General features: G+C 43.3%; 3 protein-coding genes across 4 annotated transcripts; 1 reads left to right on the top strand and 2 right to left on the bottom strand.

Moving 5' to 3' along the window:
- Positions 1-521: 521 nt before the first annotated feature.
- polr1h (RNA polymerase I subunit H) lies at positions 522-3,149 on the bottom strand. The gene is made up of 5 exons (XM_048994432.1): positions 2,815-3,149; positions 2,352-2,471; positions 2,122-2,225; positions 1,573-1,682; positions 522-819 (listed from the first exon to the last, which is right to left on the bottom strand). The coding sequence occupies exons 2-5, from the start codon at positions 2,467-2,469 to the stop codon at positions 795-797; spliced, it is 357 nt and encodes a 118-aa protein (XP_048850389.1). The 5' UTR covers positions 2,470-2,471; positions 2,815-3,149; the 3' UTR covers positions 522-794.
- On the top strand, positions 3,138-13,236 carry ddx39b (DEAD (Asp-Glu-Ala-Asp) box polypeptide 39B). The gene is made up of 11 exons (XM_048994431.1): positions 3,138-3,254; positions 3,898-4,146; positions 4,298-4,425; positions 4,515-4,607; positions 4,691-4,874; positions 5,470-5,588; positions 9,678-9,809; positions 10,819-10,928; positions 11,161-11,305; positions 11,480-11,627; positions 12,623-13,236. The coding sequence occupies exons 2-11, from the start codon at positions 3,909-3,911 to the stop codon at positions 12,637-12,639; spliced, it is 1,314 nt and encodes a 437-aa protein (XP_048850388.1). The 5' UTR covers positions 3,138-3,254; positions 3,898-3,908; the 3' UTR covers positions 12,640-13,236.
- Positions 13,237-13,913: 677 nt separating this feature from the next.
- Positions 13,914-22,733, bottom strand: mgat1b (alpha-1,3-mannosyl-glycoprotein 2-beta-N-acetylglucosaminyltransferase b). 2 transcript variants are annotated; one of them, XM_048994426.1, is made up of 3 exons: positions 22,347-22,733; positions 17,452-18,778; positions 13,914-16,634 (listed from the first exon to the last, which is right to left on the bottom strand). In XM_048994426.1, exons 2-3 carry the CDS (start codon positions 18,277-18,279, stop codon positions 15,933-15,935), a joined length of 1,530 nt encoding a protein of 509 aa, XP_048850383.1. In that variant the 5' UTR covers positions 18,280-18,778; positions 22,347-22,733; the 3' UTR covers positions 13,914-15,932. The 2 variants fall into 2 exon arrangements, with proteins under 2 accessions (XP_048850383.1, XP_048850384.1); XM_048994427.1 differs by lacking the exon at positions 22,347-22,733 and adding an exon at positions 21,458-22,340.
- Positions 22,734-23,092: the final 359 nt, after the last annotated feature.

Here is a 23,092-nt window from a genome sequence, read left to right as displayed (position 1 = left end):
GGCGGTGCTCTCGCGCATATATTAAGTTCAAACGGATCTGTTTTACTGTTCTTTGTAAGAGAAAAATCCAGTTGAAACTGTTTAACGTCTTTTTATTATTGAATTGACATTTTTATCTTCTAATGTACTTCAATAATTGTCATGCAAGTAATGCTTCGTATTTTTCATTTAGCTAGTAGAAATAAGGGATCTCTGTGGAAATACTCCTACTAATAATTCAGCTTCTCTAGGTTTATCTTCAAATATTCAGACTATCTGCTTTTCCAAAATCATGTTTACCTCATTTTTACTGTATAATTTTTACTGTACAATAGCAAATATTGTATGATCAACTAGTTTTTGCAACGATATTAATTCTAAGTTTACTTCGCAACAAGCACCCCATCATCAAAACATTAAGCAGTTCAGACACTCTCAGCATATGATTTATTCATACACTGATGATTAATCATTTAAAAAGATTAAGCTCTCCTTCAGTTAATCGTTTAACAAGGATAATGAATAAAATTATCATAGATTCATAACTTTAAAATTTTTATTTTGACAACTGAATTATTCATTTTTCATACACCTATAATACAAAATTGACACCATGGAATTTTAATGACAATCATTTAACTACATATTCATAAATGACAGAGTACTCCCTGCAATGCCTGTTTCTTGCTGGTAAGTCTTGCTTTACAATAATTTTATACCTTGACTATTAACTGAAAAAAATCACAATAAAAAAGGAACATGCAGAAGATGGGGGGAAAAAATCCCGACATATTTGAAGACTTCCCAAGCTCTCCTCATGAATCTTCTTTTTCTTGATACCTGGAGTAAAAACAAAAGTATGAGCAGCAGGATCACACACATGCCCACACCCATAGTCAATGGAATGGAAACTGCATTTGTCTAGTTCAGGGGTCTCCAACTCAGGGGTCTCCAACTCAGGGGTCTCCAACTCAGGGGTCTCCAACTCAGGGGTCTCCAACTCAGGGGTCCTGGAAAGCTACTGTCTAGTAGGTGTTCTGTCCTACCTACCTAATGCGCGAAACACTTTAGCAGACTCAGATCACCCATCAAGGTTAGTGGGTTCATGGGGGGGTCTTACATAAGAACACCATCAGATTCAAGAACATCATCTTCCCCCTTGCCATATGCATCACGAATAGCTGGATTTGAACCACTGCAATATTACTAACTGCATTTTATGTGACACGTATGATCTCGGATCAGTTATTCACCAACAGCCTGCAATGAACCTCAGTTACACAACTAGCATTTATAATAAAGCATATTCTGGTCTATAAAGTAAGTGCTTTGCTATTGGAGGAGTGAACCCCCCCCATACGTGTGTGAATAACATGTTTATTCCATGCATCAGTAGAGGGAGCTGGGCCAGTCAAGCCATCAAGTGATATAGGAGGATGCTTAGGGCGCCATCTATTGTGTAGATGCCAACTTAGCAAGCAGATTTTACTGTGTCTCAGACGGGGGCACCGGCGGTGATGCTTGCCTAGAGTACCACATGGGCTTTGCCTGGTACTGAGAGGACGCATGTGTGGCGTAGCTGCGTTTCAGTACCTGCAATGTGTACATGTGTAGAAGACAGTCTGTCCTTCATCTGCAGACCTCATCTGCCGCGTGTGATACACCATCCCCTCTTTATTGCAGCGGGAGCAGCGCCTGTCAATCTGAAAGAGACGTTTAAAAGCTGATTAGGCTACAGATTCATGGAAAGAAGAGCAGGTCAAAGAAAGACCTTTAGGTCAGCTGTTCAAACCCAGGTGCGAGAAATCTTCAGCGAATCAGTCATCTAATTAGTAATCTAACTGGGGAATTGCAGCAAAAGCCCAAAGACTCTTTCTGGATAAGACAGCCCACCCCCGCTCTAGTTCATCACAGGCTGCACATTCACACAAAATAACACACAACAGGCAATTCACAACTATGCTTGGATAGTGGGAGAACTGGAAAAAGTCCACAAAAACACGAGAACATCCTATATTGAACCCCCACCCCCTGAAGCTTGAGAATACTGGAGCCCACACTGAGCCACCCTGCAAGCAACTAAGTTTCCTATATTTCCGTACAAAATAACTCCCCCCCCCCCCCCACTGAATAATGACTTACCACTGGGCCCTTCAGTTCAGAATCCTGCTCAGATTCTTCCTTGACTGATGATGATTCTAAACTATTGAACACCACTGTGGATGTAATCACTTTACCTGCAAATTCTTAAATAAAAAACACACTATTTTATGTTCATAGATAAAAGACCATATGTAACACTTGTTGTACAGACTAATGAATTAGTGAATATATAGGTGCTGATCATTTATTTATCTTCAGACGTTTCTCACCATTTATTGGTATTGTGAATTGACACCGGGGGCAGGTCACCGTGTCCGATAGTCCAGGCAGAGGGAGAACATTTCCGCACTCGCTGCAGAAATTGTAATCTCCCCTAAAACAAGACATCACTGACAGAAAAAAGAAAGAACATGAATATATTCCAAATATTATTACAACCAAATAATTTAACAAATCATACATATGTTGTATTGGTTACAGAATGAATTACCCTACCTCAAAAACAAGTCTTTTCCAAAGAAAGAATTTGACACACTGAGCCATATTTATATTTTTTTATTTTTTCTAGCTGCCTGAATTCATTATGAATATCAAAATATAATTAATCATCATAAGGACTAAGGCAAACTTTTTCCCATAAGTAAAACGACCGTCAAAAACAACTTCTTATCTGTCTGCAATTTTTGGCAAATTAATAATCTCATCTACAACGAAGAATCACATGATACTTACCAAAGCCAACTTTCTCGTTTCAATCAACGCGAAAACGTAGTTTTAGAAAAGATTACTGCTATTAACATGAATCGTACCCATGAGGACAGAAACACGTTTTTCGACGACGCGTTGTCTACTAAAAATATCGGTGTATCCAGAATGATTGTGGCGCCCCCTACTCCTAGGATGGTTAAAAGTCTCAAAAATTGAGTAATGGAAAGCCTGGCCCGTATCAAACTAAATTAAAATTCAAAACTGTTTCACACGTTTATCATCACGCGTCGTTTCCAATGTGTCTTTAACTACTGGCTGCTCGGGTTATTATTCTTAGGCAATATTACGTACAACTTCCTTGGGTCCGTCGTCCAAGGCTTTATGGCGCATATTGATGACGAAACTAGGAACCCAGTTCGAGCTGAGCTTCGTGTGTATTTCTGCGTTAGTGTTTCAGGACTAAGGTAAATCACCACTTACTGCACATAAGCAAGTGAATGGATATATCATATTTAATTTCAGCACTTTTGCATCCGCGTGTGCGCGCGTAGTATTTATGTGAATGTTATTTACTGTCTCCACTGCAACCGAACACGCCGGCGAGCAGGGTTTCATAAAATGACAAAAATAGCAAAAACACCGCCAATAATTTGTCCCGTTAAAGAGAGTCATTGTCGTTTTTTTGGATTTGTTAGTTAGCTCCCTTCTCAGTGGTAATCAGCTGACTTTTTTTCTCCCCAAAACGTTATCGACGACGTTAGCCGAGCTACATTTAATTTGGTCTTAAATGTGTAGCTAGTACTTATGGTCCAAATTACTGCATAGGTTGACTAGATAAAAATTACACGTTAAAGTTACATTTTACAGAAATGTGAGATTTTATGCTTTGTAAGTTGCTTTCAATAAAGAAATTATATGAAAGTCAAAATTTCAGTTGGGTTTCTATATCGTTCAAAACATCGTAGCCTTCATATTTCTAACGATGGTGTCAAGAAAAGAGAACTAACGACAATAAAAATGAAGGTTATTTAGATCGGTTTTATTGTTACAGTTGTACGATGTCATTATTTTCATGTAAACGTTTATTAAACTTTTTAATTACACCAGCTATTTTGACAATGACTGAGAACGACGTGGAAAATGAGCTCTTGGATTATGAGGAAGATGAAGTGGACGGAGGAGGCGGAGTCGGAGATGGGGGCATCGGGGGAACTGGTGGGGACGCTCTCTCACTCCGCAAAGAAGGGCTTAAAGGCTCCTATGTTTCCATCCACTCCTCGGGATTCCGGGACTTCCTGTTAAAGCCAGAGCTCCTGAGAGCCATCGTGGACTGTGGGTTTGAGCATCCCTCTGAAGGTAAGCGCAAAAAAGTAATGCCCTGTTGCACCTACAGGGGTCGCTGTATTCTATAGCGAGATATACCAATACCAAAAAAGAAATCCCGCAGAAAACTACTGTGTAGTAGTATTTAAAGAGAGTTTATGTGGTGTTTGGCTTTCTTTCCCAGTTCAGCATGAGTGCATCCCTCAAGCCATACTTGGAATGGATGTTCTGTGCCAGGCAAAATCTGGCATGGGAAAGACTGCAGTGTTTGTTCTGGCCACCCTCCAGCAGCTGGAACCTGTCACTGGTCAGGTAAACAGCCTTGGGGTTTAATAATATCCAGTGGCACTGGAACCTATAAGATGCCTCTTTGGTTCATTCTTTTGTGTTGTGTCTGGCAGGTGTCCGTGTTGGTGATGTGTCACACCCGAGAGCTGGCTTTTCAGATCAGCAAAGAGTATGAGCGCTTCTCCAAATACATGCCTGCAGTTAAGGTACTAGGATGCCCCCCCCCTCTCTTTTTGCCCCAATGCCCCTCTCAGACACTCACTTCACTGCCCATCTTCCGCTGTACTAGGTGGGGGTCTTTTTCGGGGGCCTGTCCATCAAGAAAGACGAGGAAGTGCTGAAGAGAGAGAGTCCCCACGTGGTGGTGGGCACCCCAGGCCGAATTCTGGCTCTGTCCCGCAACAAGAGCCTCAACCTGCGTCACATCAAGCACTTCATCCTGGACGAATGTGACAAGATGCTGGAGCAGCTGGGTGAGGATTCTGCTCCGGGGCACGGATCGGCACCCATCCCCCCACTCTTTACTGGAATTAGTAAAGTTATTCCCGTACAGTTGACTCAAATGTTCCCTGCACCCACATTTGCACACCATTGTGAGGCTGCGGCATCAATATTACAGTGATGCACCTGTGATGGTCATGTGACCTCCATGCCTTGTGATTGGCGGAGAAGGTCATTCCATTATAATTGACCCCATTTTCCAAAAAAATGTTTTTGCAGTACATTTTTTTTATATTTTAGAGTACGCATACCTTCCAGAGCTAAAATATTTTCTGTTTATTTGAAAAACAAAAATCTCCTTGATATATAGCATCTTTTCTACACTGCAGGTAACAAAAAAAACCTTATTTTATTTAGAAACTGTGCAGTTTATAAATTTGCATTCATTCTTCCTGCAGCTTTCAGTAACACCTTTAGTTCCTTTACTGCCCATTTTACACTTGTGTTGATTTCAAAGAGCAGGCCTTCATGCTTCTTGTGTGGCCTTGGTATTGGCGGCAGCCTGCTCCCGCCTCAGCCACGTTTTAATGCTCCCCCCCCTCCCCTTCTGCATGCTCATCCCCGCAGACATGCGCCGAGACGTCCAGGAGATTTTCCGCATGACTCCCCACGAGAAACAAGTCATGATGTTCAGCGCCACTCTGAGCAAAGAGATCCGGCCCGTCTGCAGAAAGTTCATGCAAGATGTAATTAGACCTCGTCTCCCCTCCCTACCTACTGCTCCTCCCACTACCGTCTTCGTGTCCCCCCCCCCCTTACACCTGCCTCATAGAAAAGGAGGAGGGGAGAGAGGTCTATGAGGTCACAGAGTAGCTGTGAGGGAGCAGACCACTCTGAGAGCGGGGTGCAGTCTTATTTTCGGACGCCAAAATCCGAGCGTTCAGAAGCCAAGATCAGAACACACTTATGCCCCCTCCCCCCCACTAATGACGCACTCTGCATGCCTAGAAGTCACGTGTGTTAGGGAGTCGACACACTGGGGCCAGCACACTCGCCAATGCTGCATGAATTGCTCATTGACAGATGCCTTAAGGTGCTGATAGACTCCCACAGCCCCACTCTGTAAGTCCAACCAGAAAACACGACCCCAAAAGGCTGAAGGTTGACTTTTCAATACGTCTGGCCTTTAGCTTCATTCTTCCCAATCCCCTGGCTGAATTGGCACTTACTGCAACAATGTAAAAACTATCCACTCCCTAAAGACGGCTGCTTTCGGTGAACACAGAGCTTATAATACTGAAGCAGCTTAACACCAAAATGGCTTAGATGGCAGGCTCAGATACACAGTGCTACTTTAGCGTAAAACTTCACCTGTACCGCCATCCTCACCAGCTGCTCCGCCGGCTATTTGAAAGTCGGCGCTAAGCCAGAAGCCGTCATACAGAGATTTTTTTGGGGGGGGGGGGGTTTTGAAAGGCCTCTGCAAAGTAGCCTGAGATACACTTCATTTTTAAAATAGACCGCTTGTCACACAGTAGTTATCAGAGTATAATAATAACATTCCTTCCATCCTGTTTTTGCTGACAGGAAATGACCTTAGTGCAAGAAGGCAATTCGCTGTCTAAATATGAAACCCTTAACACTGCAGCAAGCTCTTGGTTAATAGGCATAGAAAGTTTTATGTTTTGGAGGGAAATATGGAAGCCTGATGATTCAGAGGTCAAGGGGGGCGCAGACACTTTTAGCTCCATATCTGACGTATCTTACATGGCCCCCAAGGCCGGTCACCCCAAAGACCCAAGATGTCCCACCGAGAAGAGCCTGTGGTTGGACCGAGTGCACGCGCTCTGCAGACATAGACAAGACGCGCGCGGGTTCAGGGAAATGCTTCCAGCATGGCAGGGAGGGCTGAGCTGCGGAAGACCTGAGCGGGAGGGACGAGATGACGGAAAAAGAGAAGCAAAAGGCACGAGAGAATGGAGAGGAGAGGAGAGGCGCGGGTGCAGATAGGGTGGAAAACGGGCCCCTCCCAGACAACCATCCAAAACAAGCTCCGTCTTTGCAGATCTGTACCCAGAAGCCGGCTCTCTGTATGAAGGAAGGCTTGAAGTTTCAGGAAATCATTGGCAGATACACAGCACTTATCCTTTCCCTCAGTAATGCATCATGATACAAGCCAGCCCATTTTAATTAGTACTCAGTCACATAACTCTATATATTAGGTGAAATACCTGCTAAAGTTATTTTTTGACAAGTACACAGAGATCAAGTTTACCCGCTGCTATATCATGCATTGCGCTCGAAGACATTTTTACATGTTTGATTCTGCTGTACACACAGACACACAGGAGAAGTCCATGGAAACACTTAGAGGACACCGACTAGCTAAGTTAGCGACTCTTCACCTGCTTATTATTGTTTAAAACAAATTCTTGTGTATTCCTGCCTTACATCAGACTTGGAGCATAACTCCATACCCCAGACACAGACTAGATGCTCCTCACTGCATAGGTGGACGCATTCCTGCACTGACATTATAGGAGACAAAAATCATACTCTGGACTGCCGACACCAACTGCCAGATTCACATTAGCTGGAAGAATCTCAGTGAAACCTGAACCTGCTTCTGCACGACTGATCTCGGATCAGTTTGTGGCTGGCTGAGGATTACCTGTTGAATACAGATCAGAAATAAGGACTGTGAAGAGTAGTCAGGTTGGAATGAGGACTTTGACTTGGAGGAACTTGATATGATACCAGACTGAAGTTTAGATGACGGACAGAAGGATGGGACAGACCTCCAGAGGCACTTTCAGACAGTGAGACGCACAGTGAGTGCCTAGGACATTTCTTGACTGATATTTTGCAGTAGGTAAGTGAAATGTTCCTTGTTTCAGTTCTGAGGAGATCACGTTACTGCAGGCCCCCGTTTGGCCAATATTTTTAAGGCCACACCTATGGTTGTTCTTTGGTGGGAAAAAAGAACAGTGTAGAGAAGACAAGATGACAGGAAGTCCAAAATGGTTCTTTGATGCAACTAATTAAAGCCTGGAATTCAGTGTAATTGTATTATCTGGGCTATGGGTTAGACAGTGCAGGCCTTTTGTCCCAGAGACCGTGCTGGTGTTTGTTCTGAACAGCTCTTAATTACTTTGTGTTCATCAGCTATTTGCTGAACGGATCCTCACAATTAAGTTAAACTAAACATCTTCCTGCGTTTTTATTTTTTTATTTGTGTCAGTTTCGTGTTGAGTGCAGAAAACCAGGATGTGTAAAAAGATTTAACAAAAAAACACGCAGCTTGTTTTATTTGAATAAAACACCTTTGGTTTTACAATCCCCTGTGATGGGTTGGTGCCTCTTCCCTGCCTTGCACCTGTAGCTTCTGGGATCAGCTCCGGATCCCCCGCCTCCCTACATAGGGTTAGCGGCTGTAAAAAAACAGGTGGAGGATTTTATATTGAGACAAGCCCCGATCAGTTTGTGTTGGAATTAATATTTATAATTATTAGTTAAAACATGAAAAAATAAGGTTTTCATTCTAGTACCACATAAGTATATTAATGTTAAAAACCAGCCTACTGTCATACGCTGCCTGAGACGAGGATAAGTCAATAAATACAGAGGTGGAAGATCCAGGTTCAGAAAGTAAAAATCCAGACCAAGGTTTTGTTCCAACCAACCCGTACCCATTATACTCAAGTGGTTGGCTGAAACATAATCTCGGTCTGGATTTGTATTTTCTAAAGCTGAACTTTCCACCTCTGGTTATATGATGGATGGATATTAAAGTTAACTGTCTTGCTGTGTGTTCTTCAGTCAAATAAGAATTGATGGCTTTCAGTTTCGCCTGATTTTAAATCGATAATTCAGTCTGTCCCTGTCAAGAGGAATTCAGGACCAGAGCAGAAATAAAAATCTGTCTAATCACTAAACTGATCAAATGTAACCTCAGTCCAAACTCCTATGGCTGTTATGATTTTGTACCAGCAGATCCCTTCGTTTTCACCCTGCTTAGATGGTTGGAAGCCGCATTAAATGATACGCGACTTATTTTCCAAAGTAATACTATGATACTTTTGTGTAATTTCCAGAAGGACAGCTGCCAATATTTTGTAGTCTCACATAATTCCCTGTGAGAATTTCCCTGTTATTTAACCTTTTTATGGGATTAGCTGGGAAGGTGGATCATAGTTCCATAAACATTTGTAGTCTGGGTTCGTTTTTCCCCCAAAGAACATCCGGAGGTGTTTCAGAAATGAAGAGCTGATCACTAACTTGTGAATCGGTTTGCAGGTTTTTAAATGAGGAACCGTGGTGGTGAATTTGTGTGATTAAATTCCTACAGAAGAAAAATAAATGATTGGTTAAAAAAAATGGCCGATTAGATATAGCTGTCATAACTTGCACAGCTTCTGTAACCTGCTGTAGTGCTTATGTGTGTGTTTATGTTCGTTTGTGATATTTTTTGTGGTGTGTTGACATGCGCACGTACAGTGGAGTTTCTCAGCCTGCATGCTATGTTTGTGATGCGTTTGTTATCTTGGTGTTGACTGTTTGGTGTGACAGTCCCACCAGGCACCTTTTGCAGGCAGGGAGGGGCGTGTGTTCTCTAATCTTCATCCCTTTCTCCCTACCTTTCTCTCTTCTCTTCCACCCATCACATCCATCGCCATGGATCCATGACTCTCATCCTCTCCTCTTCTTCTGACCCCTTCATTGGTTAATAACTCCCATCATTTCTCATTGCACCCTTCCTAACCCAAACCCACCACACACACACACACCCTCCATACCTGTGCATATTCCGCCAATCCCTCTCCTGCACACCTCAGCCAATGGAAATCTTTGTGGACGATGAGACCAAGCTAACCCTACATGGGCTGCAGCAGTACTATGTGAAGCTGAAGGACAACGAGAAGAACAGGAAGCTCTTTGACCTGCTGGATGTGTTGGAGTTCAACCAGGTACACGACGGGATGGGGGGACCCTCCTCCTCAGGTCATGTTTTGTTGCACCATTTCTGAAACAAGTGAACTGGGGTTGCTTAACAGTCTTCAGTCTTCCTGACCCCAGAGGTGGAAAGTTCAGGTCCAGAAAGTACAAATCCGGACCATGATTTGACTTCAACCAACCAGTTGAGTACAAGGTGTTACATTCACAGTGTACTGGTTGGTTGAAACAAAATCCTGGTCTGGATTTGTACCTTCTGGACCTGAACCATCCGCCTCCGCATGAAACCAACTTGTAGTGTGGCAGAGGGTATGCTGTTGTAACCAAATGCTGCTTCAGCGGAGGCCGTAAGAAGGTGCACTCTGAATAGCAACAATGGGTAAAATGATGCTGACAAGTTGCTAAGCAACCAGACTTATAAATGCCCCATAAGCAGGTGTGTGTGCTAAAAAGATTGTGTGTTCAAGTCCTGGTCTTGAGTCCCCCCCCCCCCCCACCAAGATGGCTGTGATGGTTTTCTTTAAAACATAAACTGATGACTTCTCTGCATCATTATGCTGAAATGGTTCTGTGTGTAAGCTAATTTGATATAAGCCATGATACTGTAATGATCTTAACATTGCCTGTGCTTCTCAGTGTCCCTGAACGTACGGCATACAGAAAAATAACCTAGTTTCTGCAGTTATGGAAGTAATTTAGGTTGAAAGTACCATCTGCTGGTTTCAGTCTGTTTTTACGGCACAAGCAGCACCGTGGCCCGTAGTCGGCAGAGAATGTGATGAAATGTGTGGCTCATGATTATCTGGTAGCCTGGAAAGAGGAGTTTCAGGCAATTATGAGGTAGGAGTTATGGGCAAGATGTTCACCATGTTTGGAGCATTTCAGAACAGTGGCTAACTAGAAAAATAAGATTGTGAGCAGAAATGCTAGATATACAAAGCTGTCAGATTGGATGCAGACCAGCGGAGTCCGTGGGTGGGTGTTGAGGGTAAGGAGGACTCTGACCATGGTTCCTTGGGCCAGGTGGTCATCTTCGTGAAGTCGGTGCAGCGCTGCGTGGCTCTAGCCCAGCTGCTGGTGGAACAGAACTTCCCAGCCATCGGCATCCACCGCGGCATGCCCCAGGAGGAGAGGTACCGGCAGCCGCTGTCCGCACGCGTGCCTTTTGTGCATTGTCCCACAGCGCTCCTCTGTGCAGCCATTGTATGCGCTCATGCACCCCGGACGTCTCCCGCCCTTCATGCGGTTGATGCATTAAGAAACGAGCCCTTGTTTGGACCCGGAAGCTGTAGACGCTTGTTAGATTTGCGGTATGCAAAGATGTTCCTCCCCTCATGCGATCCCACCACCCTCACCCTGCTGCAGGCTGGCCCGATACCAGCAGTTCAAGGACTTCCAGCGCCGAATTCTGGTGGCCACCAATCTGTTCGGCCGTGGGATGGACATCGAGAGAGTCAACATCGCCTTCAACTACGACATGCCAGAGGACTCGGACACCTACTTACACAGGGTAACATACTGGCCTCCACCGGCTGGCCCTCACTGCGAATGTACACACAGAATCTGTACCGTGAACAATGAAGTTTTAAAGGTGGTTTTTGAAATGGAGGGTGTGTGATTCCCGCAGTCTGCGGACCTTGGAAGGGTATAGGAATACGCCCTGTTGTCCCATGTCGCCCTGCAGGTGGCCAGGGCAGGGCGATTTGGGACCAAGGGCCTGGCCATCACGTTCGTGTCGGACGAGAACGACGCGCGTACACTGAACGACGTGCAGGACCGCTTCGAGGTCAACATCAGCGAGCTCCCTGAGGAGATCGACATCTCCTCCTACAGTGAGTGAACCCGCCCAGCCGGGCCACATTCCGACGGTGCAAGCCCAGCCATTGCGGCTCAGTAACATGGGGGGGGGGGCTATAGAACCAGCAAAATAGAAACATGAGTACCTGGACAGCAGTAGGTCTTCGGGGTGATGCATTTCATCAAAAACATATTTACACTCTCATAGTCATATGGGTATATAAATTCAGAAACTGTTAGTGGAGTGTCAGCATATTGCTCTGGTGTTCGGATCTGAGTATGATGAACATGTAGGGAAATGCATGCAAATCATTGGCCCAGTAACTGGGCAGATTACATAATCTAAGTAGACCACTGGTGGAAATAATAAAAGCAGCCTTTTCCACGAAAAAAAACCCAACCAATGGTAGGATTAGAGCTGAGTCTTCATAAGATGTCTGATGTCATAATAAAACTGGTTGGACTTGAAAGGCTTAGTGTTGACACAAACTATTTGTGTGTCTGTTGCCTGTTACGATGGTGTAATTGTTATTGACAGTTGTTGGAGCCAGTGCACAGTGAACGGCCTCTGAACACAGCACTTAAGCTGTACTCTGTCGTCTGGCACCTATTAACCACGGTGGGAAATCCGGAAAGGGCCGCTGTGTTCGCGGGTTTTCGTTGCAACTTCCTGATTAGGTCACTAATTAGAGGACTGATTGGCTGAAGATTCCTCACACCTGGGTGTGAACAGCTGACCTACAGGTGATCACAAAAGCCTGCATACACACCGGCCCTTTGCGCATGAGATTGGCCAGGATCGCTATAAACACTCAAAAGCTGAAAGTGTAAAAGACTGAATCAGCAGCATAGCGATTTCCTGTGAGGTGTTGGTGTGTTGCACCGTTGCCTGTGTTTTACGTCAACACCCCCTCCTGGCTGAGCGAGTGTAGCTGTGTCAGCTATCCTTCACCCGGCCCGGCGCGTCACTTCCGCGCCACTCGACATCCGGCTGATGGTCTGAGGTACACTCTGCTTTGTCTTTCCACAGTTGAGCAAACCCGATAAAAAGGAGGAAGAAAGAAGATCAACACGCTGTCTTCTGGGAGAGGTGGGGGGTGGACACTGTTTAAATAAGAGAGGGTGATTCCAGCAGCCCTGACTGCATTTGCGATCGTTAGATTTAATAATAGAAGTGGATCCCATGCAGAAGAGTTTGTCTTTATGATTTCTTAAGCTCTTATTTTCTTTTGAAGAAATCAAGTTTGATCTGACTTTGCCACCCATAGCCGGTGGATGTTACATGCAGGTAGCATGAAGACTAGTCATATAATTTTGGCTTTGATGGTCACTTTTGTTTTGTGATTTTTTTTTTTTTTTTTTTTTTTGTGTAATTGGTTTTAATTTTACTCTCCTTACTTAATATTGACTGAACAGGCAGCTTTTTGTTCCATTGACATGCTTCCTGATGTTTTTGGTTAGCAAACAAGCCAGTTAATCGTGTTGTGGTGTAGCTTGTTAGTCGCTTGTGGTAGTTCTGTAACATTGAAACAGAGAACTGGCGAACTGAAAGGTAGGGGGTGTTGATAAAACAGGGGGCGGGCAGTTGTTTTAGCTCGATGTTCTGCATTTATTGAAAAAAGTAAAAGTTTTATCTACACTTCACCCATAGTGTCTGTTCAGAATTACTGGTTCTGTTTCCACTTCTCTCGTGTGTTCTGTATTAAATCATCATTAATTGAAGATTCTCCCCCTGAAAGGAGTTACTATGCGAGTTTGAGGATGCTGGCGTTCACCGTTACAGAAAACTAAAAGGTTTCAATGATTTGTGTTTTTCTCTGGCTTAAACTACCATTTCCTGCATCGGTTACTTTCAGTCATACTTCCATGCAAAATACTGCTTACAGAAATTGTTAAACAGAGACTCTTGTAATATACTGAACATGGTAACTTCCTCAAATGAAACCACAAACAGCCATGTGTGACTATATTTGAGACTTTGGTTAATGAGACAGTGTAACGAGTCATGGCTGACACCTTGTCTGAAACCCACATGTTTAAATACCATATGAAGTATTGAAACAAGTTGGCAAAAAAGGTCCAGGTCCAAAAAACTGGGTCCAGGTTGGAGTCGAGTGAGTAAGCGCTCTGGCTTGTGCAGTGTGGCACTGCTAAGTCATGCAGGAAACCCACAGTGACTATTGGACGCAACAGGAAAATATGGGTGGGATGAGTGTAAAGGAAAGATAAGATGGAAATGGAAAAATGTAGCTGCCGGAAGTAGGCAAATAGTGAAATGAAACTGGTGGAGAAACCAGGAGCAAAATGACACGTAAACAGGCAAATATTAAAATACTCAATTTTATTCTCCATGTATTAAAGTTATAAACATGTCAGGCAGTGGTTTCACATCACTATTAGAAGATAACCAAAATCCAAAAGAAAAATAATTTCTCCAAAAGAATAGAAATAATGTATATTTTTTTTATATATATATAATCTCACTAGGCTTCATCCCATTTATCGACACCTTAAATTGCAACAGACTTGTAAAATAATCATTGGTTTTTGAACAAACCTAACCTTGAAACATTTTTGAATGTCATGGGACTATACTACTACCCGTTTCAAGTAGTGTACAGTATAGTACGCTGTCAAAGAAAAACCATACTGTTCTGCATATGTGAATCGATTATACTTCAGTATGAACTGTACAAACTGCTTAGAAAGACTGGCAACTTAATCAAAGTATGACAAAATTTCAGTTTTCATGAATAATCAAATTCAAAAGCACAATGCCAATTTAATTCTAGAATTTTACTAGTAAAACTAGCATTATGTATCTGTACTTGGTCACACACACTTATCCATTACTTTGGAAAATTGCAGGAAAACAAGTACAGGGAGGAAAGTTGTTCAAATGGAGAAAAAAGTAAAATAAAATAAACAAAAGCGCAGTTAAACCTTGAGGACCCACTTTCCTCATTATTTGACTGGGCACAACGCAAAGAGTAAAGCGATACAGTCGATGGATGAATCAGTCCCCTTTCTACATAAAACATTCAGCATTTTTTAATCTAATAAACAGGGTGTAACTACAAACAGGACATTTATTTCACACTCAAAGACAGTCAAGAACAGTAATGACTCCAAGAGCTTCCACAGACTGAACACTCTGTATAGCAAAATTAACAAAAGCCGTTTTTTTCCTTCTTCCTGTTTTAGGAGTAATGGCACTGCTGCGTTCCTCAGCCATAGACCCAGTAACTAAGAATGGACTAACGAATAAGTACCTGTGAGCTTAAAGAACTTTCAAACTAAAGCTGTTTGGTCGTTAAATTTTGCATAGATGGCCGAAAACGTGTATATTAAGGTTCACAAGAGAAAAGCAACTGAATCATCGCAAATTCGGCATGTAATAAATATTACGAAACCTCAAAAACTATGGGCGCAAAGAGAATTACACGAATTTATACATGTATAACGGCCTCGACTGTCGAGACTCGGGCGACTTTTAAAGACGCCACAACTTCGTGCATATCTGTCAGATGCGTTGAGGAGTAAAATGCTATGTACAGCTGCTTTTCACGCCGATTATTTTACACCACAGAAGCTACCAAAAATTATTTTAAACTGCGAATCTTAATGCATCTTTAATCCATTTTACTACATAAATTTATTCATCTGCTGGGAACTGATACTGGAAGAATGATCACTTGACTAATATGCATAATCAAAAATACATATTTAAGTAGCACAGCTTATCAGATTAAAGTTTCAAGCAGGCAAAAAAAAAAAATTAACATGACATCAACACTCCATGTGCACTACTTTTCCAAAACAATTCTCCTTGGAAATCCCTGCCATGGTCTCCTGAACGGACTCCATCACAGCATTCAACAATGGCTACCCACCAAACCAGTGGAAGCCCACTACCCTCGCGCTCAAAGATATCACAACATCTGCTGCTCTAGTTCTGCAAGAAGGTGACGGGTCTTTCAGAAGATCAACCTTTGCTGCATGTAGAAAATGGGGAAGCTGAGTTTAACTGTAAAAGCTGATACGCTGTTGACTACACGCAGTGTAAATCACACCCGTTTTACTCTTTCGTTGTGCCCACACTGTACTCTTGGCTTAGTGACACACCAATCCCTTCACCACTTCTCTCTAGTCTATTCCAATTCATATTCCCTTGCCACTTAACACCCTAAATTCCAAAACAACCAACACCTATTTCTTCAGCAATCCTTTCATTTGACATTTTCTTTGGTTTGAGAGGGTGCGCCTCTTGTTCCGCAGCCATTCTTGCTGTCTCGCTTGTCCTCTCTTCGCCCCCCCCACCCGAGCCCCAATTATGAACCTCAACTCCAGCTGGTGTCATAGCGGGTCCACCCAGGAGGGGGCGCCAAATAGACTCGTCGGCCTTTTGACAAAAAGCTAACCACACCCCTGTACCCCGCCCTCGGGACCCCAGACTTCAGGTCCTCCATCACCAGAAGGTTACGGGCAAAGACCTTGAAGCTATCTCGACTGGAGTACTGCACCCGAAAGGGGCCCCGTCCTTTCAAGCTGCCACCTTGTTGGAGATCCTCAATCTTCACTAGGGGGGCACTGTACACTTCCTTCTCAAACATTTCATCGTACTTCTCATGAATCAAGTAAGTCAGATCCAGTTCGGTGAAGCGCACAGGATCAGTGTTCAGTTTAATGTAACGCAGATACTGGTCAAAAAACTGACCCTGACTAACTCCCTTGCGTCCAAAAGTCATGGTTCTGGATATTTCTGGTCGAATACAGGATCGGTCTTTGCGCTGGTCCGGCTGACGCATCCAGTCGTCCCAGAATGAGGCTGGCCATTTGGGCTCCAGTTCCTCCCACAATTCCTTAAGAAGCATCCAGCCCAGACCCGGAAAGAAGTCTGTCCTGTAGAGGAGTTGCGGTTTCCCCAAGTCCACGAGTCCATCTCTGCCATTGTCATTCCAGGCGGAGACACACCACAAAGTGGGGTCCGAGTGCAGGATGGGATAAAGAGCCCGGAAATATTCGTAGAAATCTGAAGCCACCTGGAAGAATGCAGCAAGAAGTTAAAAGCACTGATGCAAAAAGTGATCAATAAACCCAACATGTGACACGTGCCTGCAGTAAGACAAACCATTGATTGTAACAAGCAATCAAGTATGACGGCTTTCTGACAATTAGAATGAACTGTTTACAGTCTCATTCTTTCTTCTTTCCACCTAAACTAACCAATCAGCCTCTGAGCAGAAGCAGTGGCACCCACTTCCCATGCTGACAGCTCCTATTTTGTCCAGCAAAAGACACTGAGAACAAGCAGCTGCCTGCTTTTCCTTGATCGATTTGCTTTGGCTGTTACTTAAAGACCTGCATTTTCTGACCACTGACATCAGGCCGGCAAACACTCATTAAATAAGGCAATTTAATGGACAACTTAAGCATAACATCCATTATAAGCAGTAAAAACAGCATAAAATATAAACTTCAGTAAATTTTAACACTGCCAAAATCCTTTGCAAAAATCAAGACAGACCTAAGAAAAAAAAAGAAAAAAAAAAAAAGTATAAAAATTAGTGATGGCAACCTATTGTAATAACACACAATGTTACGGAAAAATTATAGATGTGATTTTATTTGGATTTAACAGTAGACGAAGAACCATGCAAAGCACACAACTGACAACTGCATAAGAAAAAGTACATTTAGACAGACATAAGTCAGTCAAAACCTAGTGCAAACTTTGTTAATCTACAGTACATACAATAAACTGGTTTCACTACCATTCATAAACACTTAAAATGACTAAGAACAATGCAACACAACTTTTAATCTGCTGAGAAAAAAACGAACAAGCTTAATATTTACCTCCAGGTCATCCTCGACAACGACAACGGTGGAGTATCCCAGCGTTCGGAAAACCTGGTTCAGTGCCCAGCGATAGTGTCTGGAGATCTTGTAGTAGCCCTGGAACTTCCTGTGTTCTGGGCGCACAGGGATGTCCGAGAGGTCCGGTTGGCTGAGGTGGGTCACCTGACTGCCGTAAGAGCTTATCATGGCGGCCGTTTCGGCATGTCCGCAGTCCTGGCTGACAATGATTGGGTAAAGTTCTGGGGATGGTCGATATTCTATCAATTTATCGAGGCTCCTTTTTACAGTCACTCGGTTGCAAGCAATAACTAAAATGGGAATGATAACTGGAGATGGTGCTACGGTGGCAGCCAATTTCATGGCGTTTGTTGGTTCTTTCTTGTTTAGTTCAGAGCTGGGGAGGGCTGAAACGCCCTCTGAATGTTTCTCTCCATTATGGTCCGTATCCAAACCATCATTTTTAAGATGTGGTTGCAACAATCGTGGCGTCTCCTTTGGCATGCTGTTTTTATCTTTCTGACCAGCCATCCCTGTCTTTCCAGCTTCTCTATGTCGTTCCCATAGTGACCTATGACTTTGTATCTCTTTTAGCAGTTGTTTTTGGATCTCGAGCTCTGACTCTACTTCTTCTGCCAACCGAATTACTTCCCCTGCTAGGTCAGCTCCTCGGACTCCCCATTCCTCTCTGCCACCAGGCTCAGCTCCGCCTCCTTCCCCCAAACGACCAATAGGAGGCCGCCCCCAAAGAAAAAGGAGCAGCAAGGCATTCCAGGCAACAAATAAGAAAGCACCACACAAAATAAGGGAACCTTTCTTGCGAACCATGGCCCAATGACACCACAAGAAGAATAAAGTACCAGAAAAATAAAAACTAAAGCAGGTAAGACTACAATAGAATAAAAACAAGGGGTCTAATCAAAATGTAGGGAAAGACTAGGTACTCTAATCACAGACACAAATTGAGAACAATCACAGAAATCCAGGTACATAATTCAAATGGAAAGATCCAATCACATAGCAAGATGTTTGATGGCAGAAAATTGCACTATATTATCAGGGAATTTGAGTGTCTTGCTTTTCTTTTTTGTACTCATTCATATACGCACATAGATTGCTGAAAAGCATACAGCAATCACCAACGGTGGGCACATGAGTGTAAACAAATTTCTGGAAGATCTCTTCATCAAACAAAAGGCAACGGAAAGCTGGGGACAGGGGAGACAGAATACAGGGAAAGTGCACCAGTACGGGGGGGCTGGGAAAAGGAAGGGGTAATATTGGGGTGGGGGGTGAGACGCTGCAGTGTTACCCTTCTGCCATCACTCTGCAAGAGAAAGAGAACAGGGGGAAACAAGTTAGGGCATTGCGAGAAAATTCACTCCTGTGACTCGTCTCAAAGAACAAATCTCACATTCCTGCATCTACACTAACAACAGAGAAATCTGAGCCAAGATGTTACTAGAAACAGCCATAAAATCTTTTTACAATAATTCTACAATCCTGTGGTGGAGGACTGACATTAATGGTTTAATTCCTCAAGAATGTCTCCAATATAAAATACCAAAGAGGGAGGATTATGGTAGCAACTACTCTGCATGAAAAAAAGCGTTGCAGCTGAAGCACATTTTATTTGTATCATTATAATCTAGACAATTCTTTTTAGCACAAATATGATGTTGCACAATAAGCAATGCGGCAATGACCCAACTCCTAGATACCACCAGACATTCAATGCATCAAAACAAGTTTTTTTTCCCTCATTTTGCAGGAAAGGGGAAGGGTAAAAAACTGCTGATAGTGAATGTTCTACAAGAACTCAGCAGGAAAGACTTCTGCAGGCTTGGAGTCCACCTCCGTGACCCATTGTCTTGTATGTCTGGGTATCAAGGTAATTCTGTGCTTTTCTTCAGGAGAAATGCAGTCTTTTAAAAATCGCATTAAATGAAATCCACATGTACACATTCACTACTCTGCATGTGAATAAAACAACAAATGGAAAGTCAAAAATAACTAAAGAATACACAGATCACAATACCTTCAAAGAACTACTGTGGCCCTGGGTGAAAGTAACAAGAGCAGGAAATGGTTTAAGACTTTAAAAAAAAAAAATAGATTAGTTGTCTTGAAACAGAGTTTACCATATCGCAATGGACTACTTTATATCAGGGAGCATGTTCTACAGGAGCTGTGTTAAGCTACAACCCGAAAATAATTAAATGCATTTCACATACAATCTCTTACAAAATCAAGGCTCATACCGACACAGGAAACTCATAATTTGCTGGATGAAGTATCTGACTACATTATCATCTAGCTGCGATGACGTTTTTCTTGAACTTTTTCCTTTTAAACAATTACATGGCTTCCCAGTTGTGAGTGTACTCGACGGTCGAATTGTTCCACCCCCCCCCTCTATAAATGAAGAATACAGTCACGGGAGCAGCAACAGTATGCCTCACATGTGTTAATTCCCTACGTACAAGTTTCCTCTCAGTGACATTGTTTAACAGGAATTGTGTATATGTGGGACAGTAATGCATAGGAAATGAGGGAGGAAAAAAAGCAAAATGCCACAAAATGGCACCTACGGGGTGGAGGAGTTCACAAAGAGGCAGCTCGGATTTCTTAATCCACATATGCACAAGATATAAGTCCCATGTGAAAGCATTCCTTTGATGGAGGTAAGTCTCTGACAGGCTGTGGTATTTCGGGCTGGCTTCTGTTAATCACACACCTGAGTGGAAGGCTCTCAGGCAGCACGCATGCTTTAAGCTTCTCCACAATATGCTCAGAAAAACCTCCAGTCAACCACCACCACCCCCCACTGAGGCATTTGACAGACTGCCACTAATCACCAAATTATACAAGGGAGTCAAAGTCAAAGAGTTCTGGGAGCCATGAGCGCAAACGTGACACCTTTTCCCTGACGCACAGAATGCACGGCATTACTGAACATCGATGGGTGAGCCCTGCTGTTGGGTGAGGCTGAGACAGTTGGGTGAAAAAAAATTAAATATGGAGACTCGCTTTCATTACGCCATTGCAAAAAAATGAAAACTCAGAAAAAACAATTCAAACGTGCATACAGTCATCAAGAAAGTGAATTCGAGGTACAAACTGCAATAGTCATATGTAGCAGCATTCCAGTCCTATTAGCAAAACTAAAGCCATCAATGTGAGGACTATCAGAGAACAGAAGGCACTGAACTAAGTTCTACTGTGATACAGCATTAATCGTTATGGCGATACAGCTACACGAGGTGCATAGGTACCATATAAGGTAAATCGTCATCATCTACATACTACTATGCATTCATGATCATAGAATTAAAATCGACCACCTTACCACCATATTTGGGGTAGTGCGTAGCTTAGTGGATTAGAAACCATTGTCTATGTGCATAAGTTAATGGATTCAAATCTTTGACCAGCAGAGCAATCATATTACATTTGGCCCCTGAATCTTAACTCCGAGGGATTCCGGTGACCCAGCTGCTATCCACAACCAAACAAAATCCTCACTTGCATGAGATCTTGGACAAAAAGCACATACATGTAATTATCATACATGTCAAAGAAACAATCTGCTTTTAACCTAATGTTGCCCACGTAAATGCAACAACTTATTATGCTTAGCAAATCCCAAACATACTATAGTCTCCATTCAAGACAAAGACATACGAGAAAGCATTTACTCTACTACTCGCCATGCTGAAATGTGTACTGGCGCGTGATTTTTCACTGAATACAGACCACATCTGTAACATCAGCATAGCCAGCTCGCTCATTGAAAACACATGGTCTCAAAGGGTGAAACACGCATGATATCCGCACTTAAAATTAAAGGGAGGGAGACTCACAGACAAACAATTTACACGCAAAGTTGTAAAATAAATCTGAACACGGGAAACGAGGTTACACACCAACCATGCATGATGCAAGACAAAATCAGACACAAAATAGTAATGAGTAGAGAGGTGACAACTCGAAGTAGTTCTTGTACCTTAAAGAAATATTGATCTTTCTTTCAGTGCCCATTTCGGCGGCATCGGGGCAAAAACAATTAAGTAACGTAAAGCTGGATTCTCGCAAAACGTTTTAACCCCCTACGTCTCCCAGTCCGGTTCCAGCCTCTTTCTGCCTGAAAACGTGTGACTGCCTGGTAGGTTCTTACACAGGAAACCAAAGGTCAAAGTGCATCAGAAAACCCAAAGTAAGCGAATTTTTAAAATGGAAAAAAAAAGTTGCAGGATAAACTTTGGCTTCAAAAAGCATGGGGGAGGGGGAACAGCCAGAAATCCTCAAATAGTGAGTTCCCATTCCCCGGTCATCACCAACCCAAAGTCTTGTTAATTTCCTAAGACTTTCACTCCGGGTGAAGCCGATGCATTACTTCACGGCGTTTTCCGTCTTAAACGCCTTGACAGATCTACACGACAGACCCGCATGATTGAAAACTGGAAACTCAGAATGACCCGGCACCATATATTTCATCCCTGTTCCCACGGAACATATAGCCAGCTTGCTACCATTATGCCTACGTGTTAGGCGCCTTTCTGCGGGTTAAAGCAAAGCAAACGTGTCGGGCCAACTACCTGGCACCACGTCAGCCTCGACAGCTAGTCAATAAAACTCATAACTGGCTAACGTTACCCCTGTCAGGGGTCCGGCGGACTAGCTAAGTTTTACCCGGTGACTCGCGCAGGCTCGCGATCCGCACCGCACTCGCTCTTTCACAATAAAAGTTCTCATCTTGACTTTCAGCATTTTCTCCCGTTTTCTCTTTACTCATACTAACAAAACAAGCTCCTGGCTAAAAGGCTAACTAGCTAAATCATACACACGGCATACTGACTTCCAGTCACGCGCGCACAACTACATTTGAATCTCACCTTCCTCCGCTGCCACGAGCCTCCGGGCTTTTCGCTGGGGCGATCCACAATTAATGCGCTTAAACCGGCTTCACGCTTCACTCTTCCCTCCCTTCTCGTGCCCTTATTTCACCAACGCCAATACGCCGTCGCCTCTTATCCACAGATTTCCCATTTCCCCCCTCTTTCACCCCTGTCTATCTCAGATCCGCCATTGACATGTTATTTAAAATATACACGTGCAGTTCCGCCGCAAACGACGACTAGCCGGTAGCTATCTCGGGTGAAATTCCCCCAGGTTCACTCAACGCCCGCTTCGGCTCTTCGGATTCCAGCCACAATATTATTTATCTGACACCCAGTGCAGCGTTACACACACACACACTCCACTTCCGGATTGACTCATTAAGTAAGCCCCGCCCCTCGAGCTCACCTCCCGAGCGCCACGACTCCCTCCCCCCTCCTGACAGTTTTCCCTAGCAACAGGGGCACCTTGGCAACCGTCGCGAGGCGTCGGCGAATCCTTCGCAACGTCATACCATCATTGATGAAACACAAATATAAATTTTATCTTATTTTATACGCTTATAATAAGAAGGCCCACCAGTTATGAAATTACTGGCACGCTGGCCTAATTAACATCCTTTTTAGACATACATTCTTCTTTCCGGGTAGTAATATTAAAAACTTCGTTCCCAAGAGTATCGCATAACTAAAGACATGTGCTAAAATAAGTATACACACATAAATACTGACATTCACATATC

This window comes from Brienomyrus brachyistius, chromosome 23, assembly GCF_023856365.1.
Source record: "Brienomyrus brachyistius isolate T26 chromosome 23, BBRACH_0.4, whole genome shotgun sequence".
In the NCBI taxonomy this organism is placed as follows: Eukaryota; Metazoa; Chordata; class Actinopteri; order Osteoglossiformes; family Mormyridae; genus Brienomyrus; species Brienomyrus brachyistius.
The sequence above is the reverse complement of the archived record's forward strand: the minus strand, read 5'-3'. Positions and strand labels throughout refer to the sequence as shown.